The 20,607-nt window shown below is 42.6% G+C and overlaps 1 protein-coding gene across 1 annotated transcript in view; it reads right to left on the reverse strand.

Annotated features, from left to right (window-relative positions):
• The window catches only part of ctnnd2a (catenin (cadherin-associated protein), delta 2a), a 198,205-nt gene that overhangs the window by 10,693 nt on the left and 166,905 nt on the right, over positions 1-20,607 (reverse strand). Inside the window, exons 20-21 of the mRNA XM_041961934.1 lie at positions 7,229-7,478; positions 4,318-4,402 (exon numbers count right to left, since the gene is read on the reverse strand). Coding sequence (XP_041817868.1) covers positions 4,318-4,402; positions 7,229-7,478 — 335 coding nt within the window. The remainder of the gene's footprint in view (positions 1-4,317; positions 4,403-7,228; positions 7,479-20,607) is intronic.

A 20,607-nucleotide genomic window follows, 5' to 3' on the forward strand; every position in this document is an offset into this window, starting at 1 on the left:
GTGATTAACTCTTCTTACCGCAGTTTGACAAAAACACACATTTTCAAAGACACACACTCGCATAGACACAAGCATGCACGTGTACCCACGCCCACGACTTCTGCGCGGTCGAAAAGTGTGTTTCAAAACGCTCTCATTACTTCAGGACTTCAAAGCAAACAAGCCTTTGCCAACACAGCTCAAACTGACTCATTATTGACCCAACACTTTTCTCCTCTTTCCAAAACTACGCACGCACATAGCTCAAGTGTGCTTCTTTCAAATGGCGAAAATTTCAAGAATTCACCTCACTCTTTCTTTTCTCCTCTTTCGCCGCTCTCTCTCTCTCTTTCTTCCACTTTTGCTCACAGACATTCTGCAGAGACACCCGACTCCGCTTTCGTCTAAATTGTATGCTAATCCATGTTTGGATGGGAGGCTAACAGGATTTTTGCCGCACCTAACACCCATGACCTAATACGTAACGCAGGGATACTAGCGGGAAAGTCACTTATTTCGAGCTCTGGACTTGGGCGATAAAGTCAAAGTGTGGATCCTCTAACACAACAATTTCCACAGTTATAAAATTAGGCTGGTTTGTCACTAACCAGGCTGTGTTCATGCAATTTAGGCAGTAAATAGTAAGTTATGGTGTCTATCAGCTTTTCAAAGGAGTTTTTAGAGTGTCTCTATATAGCATAAGCAGCATCTTAACTATGTGAACTGTTTAAAAAGTGTCAAAAAAGTGTGATTTAGATCATTTAAATTGCTTGTGCTGTACTTAATGAAAGCTGTCTCGGACAAATGCAGCATTTTAACTGTATCACAAGATCTCAATCTTTGAGAGATTGTGATGAAGTACAGGTGGATGAGTTTGGACAAAACTGAGGATGTGACAGCCGGACAGACTGAAGATGATGTCTGGTTTCATTTTAAAGATGATGGATGAGGTTTTTTGCTGTTGGCGTGGGGTGAGAAAGTAATTTTTCTTTTTTCTTTTTCCCAATAAATTCATGTTTACATCATAACGGCTCAAATGAGAGAGGTGCAAAGCTCGGTTTGTTGTTTTAAAATGCGTCACCATCAATCTTAGGCAAGTTCTTTCCTTCCTTTAATATCTGTCTCTATTAGGGCCCTTGAGTCAAAGATGGGTGGTGATGAAAAAGATAAACAAATAAATAAATGATCCCCATTACAAAAAAAAGGAGCAACCTTTGTCGAGCCCGCCTGCCGTGTAAAGCCAGTGTCCTTCATGTCTGATCACTGGAGTGTTATGCCATCCACTCGAGTGTAATGCTATCCAGTGGCAATGATTAGAGAAGTGTGAAGCAGATGAGGCTCCGAGGGGCCACATGGGGATACTGTTCAGTGTAATGCCGGGGATGAGAGGATGAGGAATGAAGAGAGGGACACAGTCGTCAGGATGAGGCGAGGACACGCCGACGCCATGGGGCGGCCTGTCCCGGAGTGACTGCAGAGACAGTCAGAAGTCCTGGCTCGAAAGCTTTTCGCGTGTCTCTCAAGTCAGGTGGCACAAAATGTCACCCGGGTGAGCGATGCACTTTCTACAGCATTAACACCTTAAAAGTTATATATGTCATAACTAAAGAACAACAGATCGCTCCTGCTGTTTGAGGATGCTGTTTTGAGGATGTTTTTGAGGTTTGACAACGTCTTTGAAAAGTGAAGTTCAGGTACTTGAAATTCAAGTGGGAAATCCCTGTTTATCATCTGATGCAAATGACGCCGACTTGTTGAGGTGAATCACGCTGCAGCGCGCAAATAATCTCTCTTGATGTTCTGTTGAACACCTTTCAACAAAGATCTCACATGAAAAGCTGAATATGGGACAATACTGAATAATAAACATATTTGCCCCCAAAACAGAATAAATAAGAGGGACACTTTAATATGCAGCATAATGCAATGAAATGCAACATTTCTGCGATTTTGGGTTTCAGAAGGTAGTCTGCTAAAAGATATTACTGGTCGCAGTGCTTGCACGGCACAGCTCGTGATGGCGTGTGCATACAATTGTTCACGCCAACGTGCAGCTCAAATGCATCATCAGCTTCATTCTTCTTGCCTTTTTCCTCCCTGTGTAAAGAGACACATTCAAAGCCAAGGACACCTTCCTGGAATGTGTTACTTAATATTTTCAAACATCTCACTGAAACTTGTTGACTACGCTTCTGAAGTTTTGGCGCGCTGAATGGCAGATAACCTTGGTGGCAGATATCCCCCTCTCATTACTGACAAGTGAAAAGGAGCAGAGCATCTGTCGTCGCTTTTAATCAAGTTGCAAGTGTGGAAAGGAAACAAAAGAGCCGGAGGAGGAGAATGGTACTTTCAACAGTGTTTGTGTGTGCGTGTGTCTGAGTGAGAGCAGCACACGCACCAATCATCATCTAGCGAGACCTCATATGGTTTTATAAATTTTTGCTTGTTTGTGTCATTTCTTGTGAGCTATAAGTAAGCTGCTGTATTAATGAGCTACAGGTCCATGGCATTAACACCATTCATTCTTTCTGGTGGGGTAAATAACGACTAGCATCGATATTAGCTGGTGTGTAATGTGTGTGTGTGTGTGTGTGTGTGTGTGTGTGTGTGGAGAAAAAACAAAAAACAAGAGGCTGGTGACTAACACAGAGTTATTGATCCTTCTGCCTCTGTAAACACTGTAGCTCAGTTGTGATGGTGCCCAGCAGAACCCCATTACTCTTTTGCTTGGAGGTGGTGATGACTGACCTCAAGGCGAAAGCACGCACACACACATGTGTGTGCACGCATGCAACACACACAACAAAAGTGCAAAGATGCGGCACAAGACAGAAGGTAGTCAACACCTGCATATTGCTGTTAACCACGCAGGCGACGACGGCTGGTCTCCAAACCACTATCTGCTGAATAAATATGATAACGCGGAGGTTGTTTAGAAGGAGAGCGACATTGATGATTTAATGACAAAATGAGCTTCGCTCTCTGCCAGTCACTTCATCTTTCCTTCAAAGCGTATTTGTAAGCTACGATAGCGTGCTTAGTGTCACCCTCCTCAAGGCTCACGAAACTGAACCAACATCCAGCTCCTCCTTAGTTCATATGTCACGTAGCTTCCGATACTTTACATGAATTGCATTTACATCGCCCTGCCGGGGCCAGCTGCGTGGATCGATTGCTTCCTGTTCCCAGCAATGATAAAAGCACGATTTCCGAGAAATAACAAATGCATCTCACAAAATTCAAGTCAAGCTGAGCTTCAGTGTTAAATATGATCGTTTCATTTGTCTCCCAGTTTTTTTGAGATAGTGTAAAATATATCTTTGTATTTGGATTCTGCGAACGGCGAATCGGAAACTGCTGGCTGATAGTCACAGCCAGTGGCAAGCATCCGCAATGTCTGCCTAAGCCGTCCTTTGCAGGGTGGAATTAGCTTAGCTTAGCAGCCGCTTACAACTGTGGAGATTCACACTGAGTCTGGGAGGCACCAGCAAATCCTGACAAAGATTAATCCTGACCAGGAAACAAGGCATAATTCAGCCAGTGAGGTTTCAGCTGGGCATTCAAGAACAGAGAGGTCAAACCAAAATCTTTGGCTGTCCAAAAACAAAAAGGCGGTTTACCATTCAGGATAAATCACAACTGAAACTGTGCATCAGGTGTGCTTTTTAATTGCTTCATTAAACAGCTTCAGCAGAGAATCATCCTCAACACCTGCCTCAGTGAAAGTGAGAAGCCCTCATCCCCACACGGCTCATCCTCAGATAGTTCTATATATGTAAAGTAATTGGATATCTAGCTATTTTTGCCAAAGTTTGTTACTTGTCTTGCTCCTTGACAACACAAGTGTATCCAAACATAATATTTTTCTTTACCTCATAATTTATTCATGCTGCACATCAACTGCTCTGTATCAGAGGCCCTTATCGGAGGAGATTTGCAATTGCAGTTTTGTTACAACATGAAGCTTCTAGCGAGATATACGATAACGTGAAGGCAGCGACAATTGCGCCGTTTTACAATATTGTTTTGGGTTTATGTGAAAATCACCGTAACAACTGGATTGAAGATTGATTTAATATTCCGAGGATAGTGTAACAGCATAAAATGAGTTAATATCCCAAGAAACTAAATTGTGATTAATTAATTGTGTAAGATGTATACAGTAGACTTATCACATAATGAGTTGGTCACATTAATTCTTCATCTGCTGTTGGTCTCATGTTTTTAGTCAGTAGACATACTTGACCATACATGGAACTGGTAAGCAGGAGATTAATGTTCGCCTTACAGCTACTGTATGTGTATGACAAAAGTTAGTAAGGTTGTACTACGTCCTACCTTCTTGTAGAGGGAACGCAGGTCTCTGTACTGCCACATACTGCTGAGGACCTGAGAGGCTGCCTTCACCACCTTCGCTGAGTGTCTGGAGAGAGATAGAGAAAGAGAGAGCGTTATTTCTGCTGGACCTCTGGCCCTGACATCACACCTGATGAAGCCCCTGGAGAGGCTGGTCCTTGTCCATCTCTGCTCCCTGGTGAACCCATCAACGGCCCTGCTACAGCTTGCGTATCAACCTGAGGTGGATGATACAGCCGTCCAGCTCTCACACAGATCTGTCTCTCACCTGGAAAAGGCCGGGAGCGCCATGAAAATCATGTTTTGATTACTCCAGCACCTTCAAAACCATACAGCCCACGCTTGAGGGGCAAGCCGGAGCGCATGGGGCTGGACCACGACCTCGCAGCATGGATATACATGGATGGAATAGTCCTGACTCTTCTCCTCTTCACCTACTTCATACTTTACGAAGACTGTGGAATCGTCGGCCACATTAAGGATGGGGACGACATGGAGTGACCTGGTGGATTGATGCCAGTGGAGCCACTGGCCCAGTGGAGCTAGTGGGAGAATGGAGGATGGTGACAAAGCTATTATCCTTGATTGAGAACATGTCCCACCCCATGCAGGACACTCTGACAGCACTGGGCAGCTCCTTCAGTGACAGACTGCTTCACCCGCGTTGTGTGAAGGAGAGATACTACAGGTACTTTGAAATCAACACTGCTCCCACACACCGTTTTTGTGCAATATCACTACTTCCTATGTGCAATAATGGTAAATTCAACCATTCAATCGTCTGTTTAACCCTGATTTACTTCATCAAATTGTTTACTTATTTATCATATCTTGCTTTTTTTTTACTGGTGCTTCTCACTTTTGCCCCTTTGCTGCTGTAACACTGCAAATTTCCCACTGTGGGATTAATAAAGGATTATCTTATTTTATCCGGATACAGTTGCTATGTTATTCTGTCCCCTGTCTTTACCAGCTGTGCAGGCGTGTGCAGGCCAGTGGCACTCGTGGTGGCTTTAAGAGTAAGAGGGCCATTGCTCTTCTCAGCGGAGGATGATTTTCCTGGCACAAAAACTGAGAGATTCCAGATGAGTTTAAAATGACCCTCTCCGCCATGCTAATGGTCCCATCCCTGCCACTTAACTGAAAAATGACACAAGTAGGAGTCAGTTTATAAGACCTGCCCTTCAAAAAGCTACAGAGGAGAGCAGAAGGAATGCTCATTTTTCACATATGCACCAAAATTAACAAAAATCCTCCGTAACACAGTAAAAAGAACAGAAAGTGTGGGGTAATTGTGTCAACAGGAACCCATTGCACCAGCCTACTACAAACACAGTGCACTGGAATGTATCATAGTTACACATGAATAATGAGATTTCAAGGAGCAGAACATGCTAATCTCCACTGTTAGATGAAAAAAAGTATTTAAATAGCGAGACAAGTCAACGACTTTGGCTGTGCAAACAGATCTTAATGGACAAACAAGGATTTTGATCATTGTGAGATTATGACTATTCATAACATTTGGCTGAAGCAATATATTCCAGTCATCGGGATGTAACTGGTGGAAAATGAGGGAACATTCCTTCCAATTTCTAAACCATCCCACTGTTTGTAAGATAGGAATGTGTTTTGGTATTTAGTGTTCCAAAGGTATAGATCATAACCCCACATTTATATATATATATCTTTCATTTTTGCTGTATTTTTTGGCTGCTACTTATTTGATAAAGTTGGTAAACAGTCCCCAACTATGGCAGTACTGTGATGGGCATTTTCTCAGTCTGAAAGTGTGTAATTTTGTGAATGTAGCATGGCACTGCTGATAAGGAGCATTTATCCTCAGTGTACCTATCCTGAGAAAATGAAGATGTGTGGGCTATTAGCAGCTAACTACAGTCACTGTGAAATTTGCACTTATGAAGGTTTCATCCTGCACTCCATCTCTCTCTGTAATGGTGCCCTTGAGCACAGTTCCCTAAATAGACCGAGTCCCTCTCCATAACAATAAATGAACGTTTGACCTCCGTCTGATAACAGCGGTGTCATGGCAACCCCTGACCCGCTGGTTGCCATAGCAGCTAGGCATGGGGACAGGAGTTATATTCCACCTTCCTTGTTGTTCTCCAGCTGTCTTTCGAGGATGGATGGTCACAGGGAAGGCAGGCGCAGTTATGAATGATGGATGTGTGGTCACATCAAGGCACTGGTCACCACTGACAGCGCCGGGTGAGCTGAATGATGCCTTGACAGGTGTAGCACATTAGTAAGAATCTGTTTCGCCTTTTCCCTGGCCTTTACGTTACTTACGTTAGGATTTAAACAGGTATTTAAGGCTGGTTGTCCTTGAGCATAAGAAAGTCACTCGCGAAGTCACTGCAAGTCATCACGGGGCTTTCTCATTTTGTCCCCTTGCTTATTCCAAGTTTATTTTGGCAACAGGGCATCATTCTCCCTCCGAGCCAGATGCGAGAGACTCAAACAAACAAATGTGGAAGTAAAGTGTACAACTATACACTTTTTCCTCTTTGTCTTCTACTTCTGTGTCAGAAACCAGTGCTTATGCTGTGAGAGTCACAGTAAGTGTTCTTCACCTTACTTCACCAGAATGTTAAGCGCACATCATCATTATGATATAATCACCACTTCAACAACAGCACAGGTAAACCCGTTGTGTGGTTATAAATAAACGTGACATACTTTTCCATGAACTGTTTTTATATGTCATCCTCGTCAGCGCCCTCTGAGGGTTTGTGATGAACCCAATTTGGCATTTCAAGTGATGCTAAGTCATAGGGATGAACAAAGTGGCGCTACTGTAGCTCAGTAGCATGGTGTTGCAGGTCTTTTATTCTCACTGTGTTCTCTGGTCTCAAAACTTTGGCCTACTCACTTGTCTCCTTTGCTGCGGGCGATGCCGATGAGCTTTTCTATGCCACCGGCGTCTCGCAGGGCTTTGGCGTTCTCCATGTTCTTGGTGATGACTTCATGCAGCGCGCAGCAGATGGCAGTTACCGTGTCATCTGACATGGCCTTGCTGGGAGGGCCTGTGGTCCCCGAGGTCCCACTGCTGGTGGCGTTATTGTTGCTGCTGCTACTACTGCCTGGTAACCGATGGATCAAATCCCTCATGGCATATTTACCTGGTGTGTGTGGAGACAGTGAAGCAAAAATATTGGTCCAGTTTCATTCTCTACACATCATCCCATATGTAGCCAATTTTGTTGGAAACATTATGACAGAGTGCACTAAAAATAGCCTTGGGATGGATTTTTGTGGCCAGTAGAGGGGACAGATATTGTATAGAGGCTAATGGTCTGAGTTTCGACAAAATGAACATATCATTTCTGATGTGTGGGGGTGAGGATTTCTATTTTCTATCATGGTTTATACACCCATGCAAAAGGATGATTTTAGACAAGCACTTATGGGCAGTGTGGTTATGGATGGCTTTTACGGTATAAGAATCCATACAACTACTTCAATAATATACTTCTCTATGACACAAAACTAATATTGCCCTTTTACTGTCTTTTAAAACAAATGTCTTCTGCAGCTAGAGAGTGGTTTGGATAACTCCATAAAGCTTTAGTTTGAGAGGGCACACTGCAAATCCTCTGACGCACCCACACTAATGCAGACATGCTGAGAATCCAATAAAATGGGCGACTCGTGGTATTTCGGTGAAAAGGCTGGCATATGAGGAAAATGAAAAAAAAAATGACATTCAAAGAATGGGTGGTTGGAGAGATCGAAGCAGCGGAGAGAGGGAGTAATTAAGAAGTGCGGGAGATGCTGTCGAATTGGAAACCCATAAACTCAGCTAGTGAGAGGGTGGAGCAGATGGAAGCAATAACATTTGGAGTGAAGGGGAGTTTAAGGGAAAGTGGTCTGACTATGGATTTCAAAGAGGGAATGATTGAAGGTGTGGACAAAACCACCTACATGTAATCTGAACTCACCCACGCTGTAAGGAAGTCTGTGTTATGCTGGTTTTAGTTAGATCAAACAGGGTTCAGATGATATCATAGATAGATTTAGCTTAGATGAGAGTAGAAGTAGGCGTTTATTTAGATGTCAACATGTGCGTATATTTACTTTATTCCACTTTTTCAGTTCATTTTACACTTGCGGTCGAATTTGCCGGGACGAATGTAATGCAATCAAGGCAACAACTGGCTGCTATTTCCTGCAGTGTTTCTGAGTGGATAACTCACAGTCGAGCTTCCCATGAGAGCGAGATGGCGGGATATGAAGATGACTGAGGAGAGGCGCCAATAAAGGGGAGATCAGAGCAAACAGGTGATGAGTGGAAGAGGGGAAGACAGGAGAGGAATTGAAGAGATGAGAGGAAAGAGATGATCGCGCCGACGGAGGAGGTGTGTGGAGATTCATCAAACATGAGCAGCAGTCAAGGGGAAAGGAATTGCCTGACCATCGCAAAACCTGTCAATTGCACTTGAATCATCTTGAGCTCCTGGGATGAAACCCACAGGTCATGTTCCAGGTAAAGAATCAATTTGGATGCGGAGGTGATTGTTGAACAATGAACCGTGTATGAAATGTGGTTAATTTTTTAACAAAGTCCACCCAATAGAAGACTAGGACGAGCCCTTGCACACCCTGATGCATAGTAAAAGGTGCACTTCAATCAGCTGAGCATCTCCACGACAATGAATCGCTCTTCCTTTTCCGGGCCGGCGACAAAGGCCGCCATTTAAAACGGTGTGAAAGCATACGAGTTTGTGTGTGTACACTGAAGAGCTGCTCAGTGTGAGTCATCGTGTCCTTCTAAATTTTTACAAATGCGAGCCCTTCGCAGAAGTGCTGGATCAGATAAAGTAGATAAAAACAGGAAGCGCTAATGCGAGTGCTGAATCAACTGTCGGATCATCTTCAAGTGGACCATTACGTCCTCTCCGGTAGCCGAGAAAACTGCGGCCAAAATACTCAAGTCGCAATGAATGCGAAATATTGTTCACCGGCTTTTTCTAAACAGTTCATTTTCGCCACAACAGTACAAAACACCTGAATAACTGCCACCCTGCATCAGAGGTCTAATCCTCTGCATCCCATGCTGCTACTTTGAATTTATTAAATCTTGCTGAAAAATAAAAACATAGACAAAACATCCTTGTCAGGTACAGATTTGCTCCTACACTGGTAGAATGAGCCTAAAATCTCCCCTTCCTGTCTTCCTTCTTTTCTTCATTCACTCTCTTCCTGCCGTCTTTTAAAAAATTTCCCACTTCTTCGTAGGGCTGAACGCTTTTCCCAGACCAATCCATCACTGTAATATCCAAGGAGAACGTGCAGGCTGGTGGTAAATCCCTCGCTCATATTACCTCTAATAAGTCTAAGAGATCTGGGAAGGGCCGAGAACAGCAGAGCAGGAAAATCACATGACGCTATCAACCTTCACACAGTTACGGAACACACACACACACACACACAAGAATAACGCACAATTATACATACGCCCTTGTGCAACAAACTGCTGTTACACACTTGAATTTAGGCACACTCGTAAAGACACACACAGACGCTTCAGCACGCACATGCATGCACATGCACATGCAGACTCTCTCTGTAAGGGTGGAGTTGTGAGTTAATTGGCCGAGACTTATCTCAGGCTGGCAGGCTGAACAGAGGTTAAGCGGTCATTGTCTTTCGGCTGTGAGGACGAGCTGCATCCTGAAAGGAGGGCTCAATATTTGACTGACTGACCCGAATCAGACTGACTAATTTACTGGCTGGTGACCGGCTGATTCATTTACGTTCTTTTTGATCTAATGATGTGGCTAATTTCTGAGTGAGCACGTGAATTATTTAGTGACTGCATGACTAATTTGCTGACTGGCTAATTTGCTGACTGACTGCCAGATAATTTACTGCGCGAATGACTGACAATTTATTGATTGACTGACTGACTGATTGAGTGAGGGACTAATTTATCAACTGACTGAGTGTAGGGAATCCAGCAATAACAAAAGGAGGGTGAAGACTATACACAAAGACGTTAAAATCATCAGAGGAATATCCACGTGGATGTTTGTCTAAGTATTTTCTGCTTACAGACAGATGCTCTGATACACTGCTGTCAGCATATCCCTAAAATATGCTTGCGCGAGTTTGTGTGTGTACACAGGTGTGTGCATGCACGCCCCTATCAATCTCTGCAAAGTCATCACATTCATCCCACAGGGGGGCGAATGTGAAATGGATAAGGATGTGAAAGCAGAGAGAGGAAGAGGGGTTGAAAGAGAAGGGGGGAAACTGCACAGCAGTCACCCATGTTTGAGAGAGAAAAAAGAGAAAGAAGAGGAGCGGGGAGAATGAGCGAAGGGCGAGAGAAGCCGAGGAAAGAAAGAGAAAGTGTGCACACACACGAACGTGAAATGTGAAACATCTTGATAGCTGAAGAATCAAATGGAGAGGCCATCGTTATTTCCAACCCTTTTAATAACACACCTCGTTAGAGGCGTCTCTGACTGCCTCCTGAAAATCACTGGGTGCTGAGAAACATGACTGAAAGCCTCACACACACCTCACCTTGCCATCACACACAAACAGCAGCGCATGCACGCCGACACACGGCTCACCTGAACATAAGCATTCCTCATTGTGAGGCTTTCTGGTTGTTTAATTCAGTTTTTTTGGTTTGTTTGTTTTGTTTCGGGATATTTCTTCCAAGTTCTTCGTCTTGATGCAAGATGTTTCTGTCTCAACTGATGTCATTTCTTTGTCTCTTGGGGGTTTAATTGCATTTTTTTTATCAGCTCACAGAGTTTTCATAGAACAAATATGAGTAGTATGTACAGAAATAAACAGCAAAGACTAAACTAAACTAAACGAAAGCAAAGCAGTGCTCAGACACGGCTTTAGTCAAATAAAATCTGGCCTCTTTCCTGAATCCAGACACTGTGATACCCAGAGCCTGCAAGAAGCATATTGATGAATTATAGATTAATATAAATGAGAGGGAGTTGCTGCACTTTCCTAACGTCAATGCAAAATTTAACACATTTTAAAATCTAAATCTTTTGATGTGCTCATTACCCCGATGAAGACGTTTTTTTTTTTTTTTGTTAAAATTCTGGGTTACTAAATATACAATTTATCTCTGGAGGCGACATGAAAGTTTTAGTAATCAAGTTGACAAATGGCTAATCTGAACGTTGGGGTGAGTGCAGCTACATATAAAGTAGAATCAATCAGCGTTTACAACCAGAAACAAGGCTAAGTGTCAAAGCCAGGAACTTCATGCAACAATTATTCCTGTACCCTCACGGTGGTCATAAGTAGTTGTACAAATTATGATGGATTTTTTATGAGTGGGTGGCAACTCCTTTAGTCCTGCAGTGACACACACGGCACCGCTACACGCTGGAGTACAATCTCCTCTCGCCTCCTTCCTCCGTCACTGAGATGTGAGCTAAACCCGGTACATGTCCTCAAGGAGAGAAACAAGCGCTGTGCTGATCGCTGCACAGTCTAATAAACCTGTATTACACAACTCCTCCAAAATAGCCATCTTCACCTGGGAGGCAGAACTGCTAATATATTCCTGTGCTGCATTCCCTCATGTGTCGCTTAACTCCGCTGAGCGGGGCGTGCTTCATCAGTGCCATAATGGCTGATTTGATTTAAAGAGATCCAATTACCCTCAACAATGGAGTGATTTGATTGTTTACTGACGGAGAAAGGAGAGTGCTATTGAAGTGAAATTGGAGGTAATTGTCTCAGGGAGATGTGGGGAAAGATGAAATGGCTTGATTGGTTGTGGCGTCCGACTGTATGAGAAGAAAGGGTGGTTAATACACAGTTATCAGTGACTGGGTCGGGGGCCCTGAGGTGGGCTGCAGTGCCCTTACGGGTACCAAAGGCTTCTGGTAATGTTTTGTTTCTGTTTGGGTTCTATGAATATGCTCCAGGCTGAATAAAAGCCAATGTTACAATGAAAGTTTACTGCTGTAGTTTAGCCCGGCAGCAACACACCCCCATACCATCGCAGATGCTGGCTTCTGAACTTTGCCCTGACAACAGTCTGGATGGTCCTTTCCCTTTTTAGCCCAGAGGCCCTGAAGCCCTGAAATGTGGACTCGACACCACAGCACACATTGTGGCATTTCTGTTGATATATGGCTCTCACTTTGCCTGGTAGAGTCTTAACTTGCATGTGTAGTATGGCTTTGTAGACGTGTTGGTAATGTCCTTTATACGATCAGTACAATCGGTTGTTAATGCACGGTCATGGGCATGCAGCGTTGGTTTTCGGGCTTGTCCAATAAGTGCAGAGATTTCACTGTATTCTCCCAATCTTTTGATGATATTCTGGATTGTAGAAATTTTTCCACATTTTGTTACGTTCAATTGATTCTGTTCATTTCAATTCCACGACACTCGCAATTGAGCTCTGGTACATCCCTCTTCTATCAGTGGTCCTTGAGATGCTTCCACAACATGGCTGGAGTCCTCCTGTGCCTAACTGAATTCACTGGACATAATTAAGAAGGGCACACATTAGAAAAAATCGAACAATCTGGGGTGAAAACCTTTTCCAGAGTGCTCATGATCTGAGGCTGGGGCATAGATTTACATTTCAACAAGGCAACAACTGCAACGCATTGCCAAAAACCGCAAAAACAAAAGACAGGCTGCTGGAAAACTCTGTGGAAGGTCTGGAGTGGCCCAGCAAGAGCCTGGACCTGAACCGAACCGAACATCTCTGGAGAGGTGCGAAAATGGCTGTGCGCCGACGCTCCCCATCCAACCTTGCTGAGCTTGAGTGATTCTGCCAAGAAGAATGGGAGTCTTTCACCAAAGACAGATGTGCCAAGCTTGTAGGATCATTTGCAAGAAGACTTGAGGCTGTCATTGTCAGGAAGTGAAGGGTCTGAATACTTTATTTTTAATACATTTTAATGATGAACCTGTTTACCTGTGGAATGTTCCAAACAGGTGTTTTTGGAGCATTCCACAACTTTCCCAGTCTTTTGTTGCTCCTGTCCCGACTTGTTGGAAATGTGTTGCTGCGTCAAATTCAGAATAAACAGATATTTCCAAAAATTACTAAAGTCGATGTGGTAAAAAATTAAATAGATGATCCTTGTGCGGTTTTCAGTTGAATATATGTCAAAAAGGGTAAGCAAATATTCACTTTCTGTTTTATTTACAATTTTGCACAGCTCCAGTTTTTTAAGGAATCGGGTTATATACTGTGTTCATTTTCTTTTGCTTTTTTTTCCCTGTCTCTTAACAAGTCAACCATTCAGTCTAAAATAGGGTTACCCTAATGTGTTTTGACACCAGCTAAATCTGAAATGTGGTATGATAATGGGGTGCTACAGCTACTAAAATATTCATCCACTCATTTATTCAAATATTCAGGAACAAAATGTGTGTTTCAGTCCTTTTGTCTGATTGTAGTTTCTCAGGGGTGATTTAATCACCAGTAAGTCACAACATCAATAGGGGGCGCCAGATGCAAAGCAACAGGGCGTTGGTTTCTGTTCTGTGGGAATATTCCTTTATTGAAAACATGAAAGTCATGTGGTTTCAGTCCTTGGCTGTTACTGAGTTACTCAAAACATCAATGCTGTCATTCAGGGAGGAGGGAGGGGTATTTTATTGAAACCATTTTTCCTTGTTTTCCCATTTCTATAATCCAAATAATAAAATACGACATTCTAATGAGTTCTGGATTATGAGCTCATTTGGAAAGCAGCCACAAAGAAGTGAAAACATAAATCACAAACTGCACACGCACGAACACACCCACCCTGCAGCCACCGATTATCAACATCCGTGCATCCTCATCAAGCTAAAATAGATACGAATGACCTCCAAAGACAGTCTGGTTCTCCAGTGCAATGGAAGGCGTATTTCTTTTAACTTGTGAATAAATAGTTTAATAAATAAAATGAAATGCAGAAGAGAGCACAGGCAGATGAAACACAGCAGGTTTAAAGAGGTCAGGAATGGAGGTAAATTGGAAAGCGGCATGCCGTCGCTTCCCCCGTTGTAAAATATTCTGCCTGGCTGTGTTCGGTGCTTTTCACACCAGTTATATCTCGCCCTCTGTGTCTCTCTTTGATGTCTGTGGGTGACAGGTTTACAGCATCAACTGCAGAGGAGGGAGAGAGAGACACAGAGAGTGAGAGAGGGAGAAAGGCGGGGGAGGGGTTTTTTTTTTCCCCTCCCAGGAACCTGTGGCTTCATTAAAGACATTCTACTGACATGAAGAGGAAGCTGCTCGGGAGGACGTATAGATGCACGCACACTGTATTTATGCACACACTCACAGGGACAGAATAGAGAATTCCCACTGTGATGGTTAGATAAAGTTACACTGTATGACTTCTCAAAGATCATCAGCTAGGTTCTTACGAGTGGAAACATTTTCTTGAATGAAATCATGAGGGCACAGCCTGGAATATGCCATTTAGCACCTTTAGAAGCCAAAGCTAAATGAAGCTGTGCACCTCCGCTCATCACCTGAACACAAGTCAGGTCCTGGAGAGACAGCTGTAAGACAAAAATCTCATCACCACATGACAGCCCTTTCTTTCCCTCCGTCTATATCTCTTTATTACCCTCTGTTTCTATCTCTCTGCCACGCTTCTGTCTGGCAGAGAGATAGACAGTCTGGCGCGGCAGAGTAGAGGACGGAGGATGCCAGACAGAACAAAGTCCGCTGATGAAAGACACGCCAGATCCTCACAAGAGATTCATCCCGAAGGTGACACCGAAAAATTTCATAAAGTGCCGCTGCAACAGGGACGGCGAAATGCCTGTGCCGCCTTAGTGGGAGTCAGCAGACGCGGTCACTCTGTCGTTTTTAGCCCTCCAAAGTTGTTTATGCTTAGCACAGTGCAATCCACTAACAGCAGGGAACGCAAAGTAAATGTAGAAGTTGGGTGAGGAGAGCACAAAATGGAATTTCTGTGGTGAGCTAAAAATATTTGGTCCTAAATACTTACTTTTTCTTCTGTTTTTTACCTTTGTGTTGCATGAGGGTGATTTATCGTCTCGCACTGGACCTGCATTTGATTGTCACAGAGCACTGATTTGTTTCTATTTGTAATTATTTGTGGTGCTGCTGTAGATGTTGTTGTCTGGGTTGATGAAATCCAGATGTAGGGGAGGCATTATTGTCAACATATATCTGTTTCACTATGGAAAATAAACTAAAATATGCCATGAAAAACTAAATAAATAAAAATGTTTGATGTGGCCAGGAATCCTCTAAGGAGCATAAACATGTAATGTAATTTTTTTGACCCCTGCTAGGTGCAATGTTTCACTGTAATACAAACAGAGGCTTGAAACCGGTGATTTTCCTACACCCCGTTTGCATCTGCGTCTCACAGCGCCTGACCTCCACCTCAAACACAATCTCACGCAGACACACACATTTGCAATCATGCAATTAGTGACATCCCCGGGGCGCACTGCTTTGGTTTCCACAGTAACAGTCCCCAGCACTGATGTCATCAATGCGAGACACAAAGAGAGAGGGAAGGTGAGGCGTTGTGAGCTCATGTCTGAAGCTGTGCGGAAAGGAGAGGGAGAGGGAGGCGTGGGTGCAGGATAAACAGCAGAGAGGAGGAGAAAAGGGGGAAGAGAAAGAAAGAAAGAAGCAGAAAGCGATGGGGGGGAAAAGAGGTTTAATATTTGTGTTGTGGACAAGGAGGTGGGAACGATGTTGTAAATGAGGGGCGCAGAGTGGGAGGGGCTTAAGCCCAAAAGAGGTGTGGTGTGACAAGACAAGAAGACAAAGAAAGAGGAGGAGAAGAAGCGAAAGAGGGGAGGAGAAAATGTAGAGAAGGTGGAAGTGGACAAGTCATTTTCTGTCATTACATTACATCATTGTTGCATATTTTGATATAGCACTGAATTGCTGTTGCATGTTTCTTTGAGGTTTAACATTTTGCCTCTGACTTCACAAAAAAGTCATTATGTCAGAAAAGAGTGATTTTGATTTGATTTTGTTACTGCTTAAAAAAAGAGTTAAGTGTGGGGTATCTTGTGCAATCAGTAAGCAATCAGAAAAAAAAGTGCGTTATCAGTATTCCAGAGGTGTTTTCATTTGATGGGAATCAAACAGAACTGAGGAGCTCCTGCACCGACCACACGTGAGAACGTCTTGATCGAACTTGGGCGTGCGCCCAAACAAGCGCCCCCTGATTCACATGAAAGAGGCGGTCTTGAGCTACTTTCAAGTAAACCGTGGAGAGCTTCGCTTGATGTCGGGGGTCAGACACTGTAGTCCAAATGCAGGGAGGCGAGTAGCCAGCAAATCTTTATACTCGCTTTGTATCAAGCTCAATATTTTCTGTGATTCCTCTTAAACGTATGTGCGTCTCGTATAAATATTAAATAATGCTAAAAAAAGTCTCAGTGCTTTGACTTCCTAATCACCGATTCATTGATTGACATATAATCAAATGCAGTATAGGATTAAAAACCTTGAGACACTTAAATAGCCTGAATCAATGTGCTTTTATGAAGTATGAGTGTAACGCAAAAAGTTTCACATCCAAATTTGCATTACTATGCACCACACATTTAATGCAATCCCATTAAAAAATGCATTCGAATAATTCCTTAAATGTCTTCAATTTAAACAGATTTTTGCATTAATCACTTTTTCATTAAACACTAGCTTTGGATTTGGTTGCACAGCATGTGTTCATGGAAACCTTTAGCAAACGCTTGATGTATTGAAAAAAAAAAGAAAATGCAGCGTCTTTTTGGCATTCCAGTGCCGTTCCCAATTCATGTGTGTCAAATTACCATCTGTAAGTAAATGGGGAAGAATTGCACTGACAGACGGTGTGGCGGTGAATGGGACTCATTTATTGCTACACAAGCATACAGTGCATTATGCAAATCACAAACTATGAAGGAGGTGAAATCAGGAGAGAGACAAAAACACTGACAGATGAGAGGAATGATTCTCGGCGACATCAATATGCCACTAAATCACATTACAGAGCGACTGGGATATAAGCATATATACATGGTTAGCCCTTTAGCTGCCACCGCTCCCTCTTCTTCTTCTCCTCTGTTTCATCTCCCGCCCTTACTCGGTCCCCCCTGGCCCGACTTGGCCTCCCTCTCCTCTTTCCCTCGATCCTTCCCCAGACTTGCGCCTCTCCCGCTTGTCTCGCTGCCATCCAATCATGCAGCGCTTTCCAGAGGATTTGACACTCCGAGACTATTGTGTGCGAAAGATGATTCTCATCGCCGCTCGCTCTGCTGAGCTCTCATGCAAACTACCATTCCCCCGAGGTGATGCTGCCAAACTCGCTGGCACTAACATCTTACGACACACTATCACATGAGTTTTAAGAAACAGAGATTCGGTTATTGCTATTTAGAAAGAGGTGCGTCCTTTGCATTAGCCATGAGTAATGACATTATAATTAGGTGAAACTTTGATCGATAAAACCCCCGAAAACTGCTCTTTGAAATCGCTTTCTTGCTTCGGGTTAAACTGTTGTTTTGCAGAGGCGCGCGCTGTAAAGAAAAAAGGTGTTTGACTCAGAGGTTAGAGTCACCGCGGTGAATAAAGCTTGCGAACATGGGACAAATGGAGCTTGTCTCTCCGGAGCGCCCGGCCTCCACCTCTTTTCTGTCGACACACATCAGCTCACACGTTGCCAAGAGCAAAGACTCAACCCTGAGTGATCCCTCTCACTTTTCCCCTCCTCTGTCCATGTTCCCACTGCATCGCAGAGACTTTCTGTCTTTCTCTGTCACTGTGTGTCCTTAACGCTGACTGTCTCTTTCTGTCTCATTTGCCATTTGGCTGTCTCAACAGTTGGGAACAGAATCTGATTTGTGAGCTGATTTTGGGACGATCATTTATTCCACTGATACTAATGAATTTAAAATAATATTAAATTTGGGGAAAAAAAAAACGCCTGCTGGCTAGATGAACAGATATGGCGAACCATCATTGTCTCATTAGGTGCAATAAGCAATTTTAATGAACAAATGAATCCCTGAGAAGGTTTCTTGTAAAAAACAATCCCACTGAGAGTCAAAAGCCCACTCTGCAGCTCCATGCAGTTTCCAACTGCTTTCTGCTCATTATTTTTGTTTGCCAGTCTGGAAACCCACAACAATGGTGGCTGATATAAACAAGAAAGCATGTGGCTGCTAAAGAATCTCTAGTAAACACTTCAGCACGCATTAAATGGAGGACCAAACCATGGCTGAAGTGTCATTAAACAATTGCATTCTTAAGCAAGCAATAGAGTGGGACGCTCATGTTGCTTTTACACTGCTGGATGGAAAGTACGTAGATGCTTGTTTGCTAACTTGCTGGGCGTATGAAAGTAATAAAGGATTGCCACTTATTGCCCAAATGGCTTGAGGAAGCTTTAATACGTTTGGAAAACCAAAACCAAACCCACAACTCTTACATTTACGATTAGCAATACTGTTAACTTATATGACCATAATTTTGAACCCAATCTGCCAACACCTCCCTGACGGTGTCAGGGGAGTGATGATCTGTGAGGGCCCTAACTCGCCTCCATCTCTTAAGTCTCAGAAATAACACCGGGAGCTAATCACATGCAGGACTTAAACCACGTTACCCTGCATCTGAAATGAGTGAAGCGTATATTCAAATGAAAATGTCAAACAAATTTGAATTGATTTTCCCTGTGAATTTGCAAGTAATTACATTATTTAATCAGCCTGTGTGTTGTGCCTTTCTCTCCATGAAGCGAACATTCATTACAGTGTCTACTTCTCTTTCCAGAACTCTCCTCTTCATCTCTGCTGCGGGAGCTAATGGGTATAAGAAACTGAAGGTGAAGAATGACCAATTACCTCTAATATTTTAATCAATTAGAGAACATTTGAATGATTTCCAGAGCAAAACATACACTTTTCTCATTGTGAAAGGTCAACTGGAGGTATTGATTAGATAGTGCCAGTGTGTAGAATGTTTTTTTTACTTTAATCTTATTCAAATGAAATATTCATTTTGTGTAAGTGCTAATGGCTCAAACAGACTTCATTTTGACCTTGGAATATTACAATATTCTACTTAGACCAATAATATTACACATTAATAAACACTACCTGGTTGGTGTCAGGGGAAACACTAATACTTTGCAGTAAGAATATGGACCTGATATGAATTAAGTGCATTTGAATTATTTTCCATGTTGTCACAGTAGACAGTTGCTACACAGTTGTTACAGTAGATTTGGAAGGCAGTCCCTCCTATACGTAGGTGGACAGCTGTACTGTAGGGTCAGACTTTACCCACGTATTTAGGCTGACATAAACTTTTAATATATTTTATCAGGAGCACAAATCCTCATAAACTCATAAAAACTTTGTCATATAAGGGCTTTGATGTTTTTAAAATGATTGTCTATAGTATTGCTATATATATATATATATTTAAATATATATATATATATATATATATATATATATATATATATATATATATATATATATATATATATATATATATGTATCCTTTTCTATTGTCTATTTCTAGGCTTTTATTCTCTCTTTTTTATTCCTGCAGCCTGTAAGAATTACATTTTCCTGGCGTGGGATCAATAAAGTTCTATCTTCCCTTACCTCTTCTCTTAAAGTTTGCACACATATTGCTGCACAGTTGATACGTTGCTGCGAGATCTGACTTGAATTCAGTAATATTCAGTGTACATCTTGTGTTTCCAGACTAATGTCTTTTTGCGGACACATGAGGAATTGTTAATATGTCATATTTCTTAAAGGGAGTTTGGCGCAACATTTTCCCCGGAGAGTGTGGGGAGCTTCAATTCAAATCCTGTATGTATATATCTAACGTTTTGCCACCACCTCAGGAACACTATGACTGCTTAAGTATGCCAAGGTTGTCTGACATTGATTGACTGCGGTTAGTTATTGGTTTGAATAATGGTTTATAGTCTAATAATGTGTGTTTTTACTGATAATTGGCAGTGGTTGATCAGGCTAATTATCAGTTAATTGTACTCAGTGTCTAACAGCAGTATGAAGTAAATTATTGCCCTTTGTGTGCGAGTTTTTAAACTGCTTTCCTAAACATGATGTGCTTGATGGTGTTATTAATGACTCCTGATGAAATTTGAAAGCTCAGCAGTCTCCTTATTTTTTAGTTCCCATAAACATTTATTCACCCAAAAACAGCTATTATTTCTCTGCATAATATGACCTCTTCCTTCTGTCAGCTGCTGTGTGTCTGCAGTGTATGTAGCGACGAGAAGA

This window comes from Chelmon rostratus, chromosome 20 (genome assembly GCF_017976325.1).
Source record: "Chelmon rostratus isolate fCheRos1 chromosome 20, fCheRos1.pri, whole genome shotgun sequence".
NCBI classification, from domain to species: domain Eukaryota; kingdom Metazoa; phylum Chordata; class Actinopteri; order Chaetodontiformes; family Chaetodontidae; genus Chelmon; species Chelmon rostratus.